The 8,334-nt window shown below is 36.8% G+C and overlaps 1 protein-coding gene across 2 annotated transcripts in view; it reads left to right on the plus strand.

Moving 5' to 3' along the window:
• Nucleotides 1-8,334, plus strand: part of fstl5 (follistatin-like 5) — a 198,387-nt gene that overhangs the window by 92,425 nt on the left and 97,628 nt on the right. For both annotated transcript variants that reach the window (XM_041990335.1, XM_041990334.1), the window contains exon 5: nucleotides 8,083-8,279. In XM_041990335.1, coding sequence (XP_041846269.1) covers nucleotides 8,083-8,279 — 197 coding nt within the window. The remainder of the gene's footprint in view (nucleotides 1-8,082; nucleotides 8,280-8,334) is intronic.

The raw sequence follows: 8,334 nt of genomic DNA on the forward strand, positions 1-8,334 counted from the left end.
ACATCAGCAGATTTCTCCAGAACCTTCTGACTGTTGAAAATGTTGTGTTATGCAGAATTTAATTTAACACAGCCACCATTATCCTACAGCAAATACAAGAGGTAGTTGGCATATTATTACAATACAGTTACATCATCTTTAATAATCTTTTAATAATCTTTATTCAAATGTGTGATCATTAACTGGTCTTAATATATCTATTGGAGCTGGAAAAAGGAGCAATTTGTGAGACTGCATGGGGAAATGGGAAGATTTGGGTCATGCCTTAAGAAAATCTCCACTTACATTGCATGGGGAATACCACAGTCAAACATAAATTTTGGTTTTAGCCTTTCTTATATCTGCCTCTAGAGGCTTTAGTCAGAGCAGCTTGTATGAAGGTCACATGTAAATCTATCTGCAGATTTCAATTCCTAATGGGCCAGGACACTTGGATTAATTTGTGATCTGAAACTTTATTATTGTGTTTGTTTAAGGTATGCAGCGTCAAGGCCACTTATATGATCACATTGAAGGAGTCTTCCCATTCTTGTTCCCTCACCCATCCTATCTACAAGTTTTACGACCCCGAAAGGTTCCCTTCTTTCCCAACAGATGGCCAAATTGTTTATTTAGGCTGAATTCTCAGCTTACGCCTACTCTTTCATTCAGAGGATATCTGAGTTGTACTCAGACCTAAAAACCCAGACTTCATTATCTTCAAAGAAGAGACCTTTAGAAACATTCTACATTGAATAAATCCAGGACTAAGTGTCTACTATGCAAGCATGTACATAACTAACAACCTGGCGATTAATGACACTTGGCCATCTTCCCCCCTTTCAAAGGTCCTTCCTTGGGATGATTCACACATGTAAATCACCTGAGCCGGACGTTTCCTCCATTTGGGACGTCAAGATAACATTCCTGTCACAGCTGGACTTTGTTAAGAAGTGTCAAGAAAATAACCATTTTTCTCTTGCAGGACTGTTTTAAACTAAATCCTTGAACTGCATTAAATGTTGGATTTCTGTGATAATGACTGGTTTAAAATTATTCCACATATTGAAAAGCACAGATTGTCATTTAAACGGAGTTTCTGGGACGTACCATTACAAAGTTAAAATTAATTGGGTTTTATCTTAATTGATTATTGGTGATTAATAAATTGCTTGCATTATTTTAATTGGGCATTGTTTCTGTGGGTATTATGAATGAAGTCAGGGTCCCTTCAGACATAGAATTTACTACTTTAGATGTGAGAAATAAATTGAATTAAGTCAATATTTTCTTCATTAAAATACCCACTCACGGTTTTCTCTTCTGGGCTGTGAAAGTTAAATCAGATTTCTACAGAAGAGTGGTGCCCTATTTCGAGGAAATTCAAGTTCTAAGGTTTCATAAAGTAATATCAATCATCAATCGTGTCATCACACTACCACTTTTGAAACTTAGAACAAAGAAATTTGTTAAGAGAGGACTTCTGATGATTTTCCGGGGACAACAAGGTCTTCAGACTTGCTCCCTGCATGACCCGTTTTTGTACAGACCAGGGATGATTTAGAGTAGCCACAGGGCTCCTACAGAAGCCTTTCCAAAGAGAGATGGAAAGATGATGCTGGAGAATTAAGTTGGAGTGACATGGAGAACAGCACTACAGATTCTAAAGTTTCAGAGATCAGAGATCCTTTTTTTCTTCTTAACATTAGTTGAATTAACAGCACAGGTTAATTAACTTTTGTTTCATTCCTTGCATATATTTCATTCATTCTGACACATTACATTGGAAATAAGCATCTGGTTTGAACACAGTATTCTCCATTTTACAAAATTTGATTCATTTTCCCCATTTGAAGTCCTTTGTAAATATTCCCATTTTCATTTATGCATGATTAGACTAGTAATAAATATTTCATATTTATCCTAAACTGGTCTGGTTATTGTGAACTTCTCCTTTGAGTCATGTTATGGGTCCCTTCGAATTAAGAATTCACATTATTAGCGTCCTGAGACTGATTGATTGATAACTGACTGATCTGACTAACTTGAATTAATTAATTTATTACATTAATTAATTTAGTTCTCTAATAGTGTCCACACAGCCATTAGATTAGTATTAAAGCTATCTGTGTGATGGTGCCCGAGGTATAATCAATATTTTGACTAATAATTAATAATTTTATTAAATTTTTAAAATTAATATTTTTATTAAACATCTTTAATGTTTAATGACGCTTAATCACTACATAATTTAACAGTCACATACTCTTAGTCATCAGTGGCTGTTAACAGTCACTGTGTTTGTACACCAGTTGTGGTTTACATACAAACACATTCCACTCCTCTGCTGTTACTGGAGTCACTGGTCCTGTCCTAGCACTATGCAGTGTAACCTGTTAGTTGGATAGCAGAGTCTGGAATCAATGGGTAAAGCCAGACTTCTGTCATCAGTAGAACAATGTTACTTGCTGCTACCTGTAGCCTCACTTCATAAATTTTATTGACAATGGATCTAGCATTGATGAGAAAAAGACTAGGGAGTGGTGGTCTTTCTTCTTCCTTAGCCTAGCTAGCAGGCTGGCCCGGAAGCTTTGCTTCTGTGTCCTCTCCGGACGCTGCCGCCATCACCTGCCTGTGAAGAATAATAATGCACGGCGAGCCAGGACTTCTCGCTATGGCCGCTGGGACGTCATAAAAGTGGAGAAACTCTGCTATGATGCTTCTCCCACTGCAACCTCTGATCTTGCAGATGTTGTTCGCATGGGAGAGAAAGTATATCAAAAATGAAACAATACTATCTCACACTTGTATACAAAACACTGAAACAAAGAACACCAAACTGGTGCGTCCTTGAGCGCCACCGTCATTCTCAAAGATACTGTTTTTGTTTTCTTTAGTTTAAAAAGCAATTTACATAATTTATGGTAGGTATGTGTGCTACAAAGAAGACTGGATGTCCACACGAGGACAAAAAAGACTTGAAACAACTCATTTTACATGTGTTTTCATCACACAGGAAAATACATAAACAGTCATTCTTTCTTTATATATTTTTTCACTTTTTTTTCCCAACACCACTAAGATAAAATGAAACACACAAATTAAAAAATAAAATTTGTATTTAGACTTGCTTCACATTTGATTGTATGACCACTTTAATATGAAATCTAGAAGCTGATGTGACAAATTTACTTGTTAAATTGTTAAACTTAAAGCAAAGTTGCTCCCTGAAATGCTGCTATTCCCTAAATCGTGCTCACTTCAATTGACTCATTATAATGACAGCAATTTATGAAACTGGCTGAAATTTGTTTTACAGGTGGACAAGTCAACTTTTATCCTAACAAGTAGTGGTTGCACATGACTGATTTAGCTGGGATGAATCTTCAGCAGTGTTATAGGAGTTCTACAGATGGTGCACATGCACAGATGTGGAGTGATTGACATTTTCTCCTTTGACTACATTTCCTCTGCTAACACCAGCCTCAAGTATGCCAGTGGCTCTTTCTCTCTGTGGCTAGCAAGCTGTGACATTGTACCAACATATGATGGCCATGGCTTTTTTATATTAACTTGTGAGGCATTTGGATCCTCATGAGACTTGTTAGTTCCTAATCATGGGGGAATCGGTCTGGCCAGGCATCAAGATACATGTTCACAGTGGTTTAAACCAATTTATGTCCTTTACTTGATGCTATGGGTGGATTTAAAATGTGACAGCCATCGGAAGTGATGGATCCTAAAGTGGTTTGTGTAAATGCTCATGGCATTAGTTGTAATACATCAGAAGAATATTTGTTGGAATAAGGGCAAAGTATGACACTAAAGGCTTTTCACAGTGGAAATAATGTTTTTTCTTTTTCATGACTGGCCTAAGTAAGAGTTTGGCTTTATTACCTGGCTGCACTCCATTGATCTGACTGGTTGAAACCACTCAGCAAAAGACCATGAGAGACAGGTGGTTCATTCCATCCACTGCCAGATATTTTAGAATACCAGCAAAACCCAATTCCCATATTATTATGTTAAACTTTCTATGTGTCACGTAGGGCTGGATGTCATCAATAATTTCCTAAATGGATTCGATTTGATTCACAACAGGTTCTTTTAATTAGATTTTGATTAAATCAGATTTGATTAGATGTTGATTTATTTACAGCTAATTATGTAACACCACTTATTTTTTAATATTATAGACATTCTGAGATAACCATTTTCGTTTATAAAAACAGTGCATTTACTTGACAAAATCAGTTATCTGGGAGTAATCAGATTACTGTAAAAATCTGATCTGACACATCTGCATGCATTTTTGAAATATCAGAGCAATACAGTGTTTCCCCAGATTCAGAGCCAGACATGCTGTGATGAAGAATAAAAAAAAAGGAAAAAACCCACAGGACAGAAAAAAAGTTAAACTTTTTAAATGTCCTGATGAAACCGTTTCATTCAGTGGAGTCGCTCTAAATATTCATACTGTTCAGATCTCAGATAACGTGTTGATGTTAATAAAACCTACAAAGAATATTGGATCCATTTAAAGCTGTAACACGACTCAGAAATTCCTTCAATGATGGTATTCAGCTTGTTCAGCTGTGCGCATTGCCATGACGACCGTGATGCTATCGGAGTAAAACTGGAGCAGGAAAAATACTCCATCTGCGCCTTAATGGAGCAATATGCTTCCATCTCCACCTGTCTGAGAGAATCTAGAAAACTCTTTTTGTCTGATTTTCAGCTGGTTGGCGTGTTTTTCGACGCTGTCCTCTGACAGAAACCTTTGTGTGCACCCGTGTCTTTGTGTGTGTTCTCATTGCCATGGACACAGAGAGCAGCTATGACATGCCGTCATGTAAAACAAATAAATGACATCAGACTGTTCCCTTTTGACCAAATGTAAACCTGTTTTGGAGGAAATGTGAATTTAAATGACCATGCTGGATTTATTTCAAAGTACTCATGTGCGTGGTGACATCACTTCCTGTTGTTGAACTTGACAGTGCCCATCAGCGTTAGCTGCTAATATGAGTGATGCAGTCTTAGTGTTAGTTGCTAACGTGAACGGTAATACACTGCAAAAAACTTTATAGATGGATGTAATCCACACTGGTGAATGAAAACATTTAAATGTGACATCATCTTGGCAAGAGAAGCTGATTTTGGATGGAGGCGACACAGGAAACTATTTGTGTGTGTTTATATGCTGCGAGCTTGCCGAGGCTCGGTAAGTCACATATGAGTAGGACCATGATACCGGAAATGACACAAAAAAAATTGATCTCCAAGTTTTATGAATCAATATTGTATTTTTTTTTTCCTTTGAATCGATTAAAATCGATACATCGATTTTTTTAAAAAAACCCAGTCCTAGTGTCACAGCAAGTTACCAGTTTAAGACCTCAACCATAAAATGCTTTAGTTGCTTCCTTGAACATTGCTAAACTTCATGATTATCTTAGCTGATTTCTGCTTTATTCTGATTGAAGCAAACAGGTGATTTAACTATTTATTTCTTAGACTTTATTTTTTAAGCATGAATAAAAACATTTACATTAAAAAGTGAGTCAGTATATCTGTAATTTAGAAACTAAAAGTGTGTTTTTTTTATTTTTGTTTATTTTACAAACATGTGAGTAACTTAAACTTACTCAGCGGTCAGCTGTGATGTGATCTCTGCTATGCCTGGCAGATGAAAAAAGTGTCAACTGCAGTCAGATTGGGTTCTGCTGGGCTAACAATGCTGACATTATTTCTAAATTAATTTTTTGCATAAAGTTTTGTGAAAAGCTCTTTCCATTTCAGATATTTTACAAGCCAATATGTATTTATGTGGGATACACATAAATATGTGATATGTGGCCTTTAAAATTGGGTATATTGGTACTGCTCTTATGTTTTGCATTGCAGTTTGTATAAGCATGAATGTGCCTACATACACAAATGAGCAGGGGTGTATGACTGTGCCAGTATATGGTCCTTTGACGTTACTGACCTTCATGTCCCCAGGGCGTACCAACAGCCATCTTTTATTCATTATGCCATTTTGGACCAAGGCAGTTTTTCTGGGTCTCCAGCAAGCTGGAAGCTGTGCTTCAACTACTGATGGTGTCTGGACAACCTTTGCTTTTACTGTTTCAGTTTCCCAGAATTCACCAGCAACTGTTACTGTTTCAACAACCAAAGCAAACTTTGTACTGCTCCTGATCCTCCAGTTGGTTTATTCCCTGCTGTGGCTTGTACAACAACAGATCTTACCCACCTCCTTTGTTGCCGTTCACACCCTGGTTGTTGCAAGAAGCTTCAGACTTAGACAGAGTAGCTCTAACATCTGTCAACATTTAAGTGTGTGTCTTGCTCACAGCTTTAGCTGCTAAAACAAAACAAAGCAATGCTCCAGAGCCTTTTGGTGTTTAATTCTCTCCACATGGCTATGCATGCATTAGATTTTGCCAAGTTATTAGAAAACAAAGCGCTGTAAGATATTTCCACTTAGCAAAACAGATCCAATTAACCCTGTCTTTAAAAACACACATAATATAATTAAGTAATGATAATGAGAAAAAAAAACAAACAAAACAAAACAAAAAAAAAACTACATTGTGTGTATGACTATGTATAATTATTTTGGTCAAGGTAGTAGAAATTGACAGACCCCCCCCCAAAATTATGATTCCTAATATGCTGCTTTAAAAATCTAATCGTGTATTCAGGAATGTCTTTGATGACACACAGGAAATCATTTACATGATCTCATTTTCCCTTTATGGAGTAACACATATATAAAAACCTCATGTTTCTTTGTTTTGTTATTCTACCACAAAATCTGGCAGATCAGAACAATTTTTTGAGAAATTCCCTGTGGAATGGAAAATTAGACAAATTAGAAAATTTTCACCAACAATGCCTTATCAGTTTCAGTGTTAGCTGTATTGTATGCTGTAAGTTATTCTCTATAGTTTTAGTATGAATTTAATGTGAACATGCCACCTTTGATGTAGAATTCAAACCAGAAAAACAGGTGCTGCACCTCACACACTTCTGTTATGAATACTGAACAATGTAGAAATGGTAGTACACCCCTGAGAAATTTACAAGATTACACAGAATTGAGAGAAAAATGGCTTTATGGTCTCTGTGAAAGCCCATTGTTTGCCTTCACAGATGTAAGGAGAACTTCTTCCAGCCTCTCATCCCCACATGATGGTTAGCATTGGGATTACATTAAGCATTTCATTTTAATGTTCACTGATTGCTCCAGTTGTTTTGCTGAGGAACTGCTGGAAGAAATTTATATAACAAAAATAAGATCCAACACACCTAATAATGAGATGTCATTGGTTTCTGGGGTAGCTCTGATTTCACTCAACTCAGCTCTCAGAGGGCACCCAGTTCTACAGGGTGGGAAATCTCCTTAGTTTCACAAAAATCATTCTTGCTTGATCATCCCCTACAAAGTTCATATGTCTTGTATGAGACTCCATGTAGCAGAATTAATTGATAGCTTGTGATCACATGATAGAATGTGGCAGAGATGGAGCCGTCCTCTGCAGAGCTTTGAAAAGCATCTCAGCGATCAAAGTTTTCTTTGTGGGCTGGTTGACATTAGCTAAAATATTAGCTGGGAAACACTTCCAGATGCAACAATAAAAACGTGTGAACTTTAAGTACTAGTCATTATTTTTTCTTTTGTTAGTACTCCTCTTTACTTTGCTAAGCCTTTTATGTAGTTGACTTCTTTGATATAACGACTCTCTTGGGGTTTGGTCTTGACAACTGTATGATGGATTTATTCCTCAGTATCTTTGGCTGCAGTGTTAAAATGCTGCCTATGAGTTGCTGCTTTTGCTCCCTCTATAACTGTTTCTATTGTTTGAGGGACAGTGACATTAAATCAATCGATTTCTTTGGATGGGGCAAATTAATTTATTAACATTTAAGAAAATATGAGTCTAAACATGCCAAATTACAGCCCAAGGCTATTTTTCATCTGTTGTCCCCAAAGGATGTTGAAAGAAAGAAGGGAAATTATACATGATTAAATGATCGACAAATATGCTACACTTCTCACAGTCATTTTGCCTCTCCTTTATTCTTTTTCCCCAGATGATGACTGCAGATTGAGTGACTACCACCGGCTGAAAACCAAGATTTTGGATTTGCATGACAAGCAATACTCAGGAGCTGCTGTCCATGGGGCTCATAAAGACAACATGACTGCCAAGAAGCAACTAGTTGATATGATGTTCAGACGCTTTGATACAGACAATAATGGTCAAATAGACGCCAGTGAACTCTCACAGGTAAGAACATTTTGAGACATGCTTGTCAGTTCCTGGCGTGAAAGTAAAATGCAGA

Source organism: Melanotaenia boesemani, chromosome 7, assembly GCF_017639745.1.
Source record: "Melanotaenia boesemani isolate fMelBoe1 chromosome 7, fMelBoe1.pri, whole genome shotgun sequence".
Classification (NCBI taxonomy): domain Eukaryota; kingdom Metazoa; phylum Chordata; class Actinopteri; order Atheriniformes; family Melanotaeniidae; genus Melanotaenia; species Melanotaenia boesemani.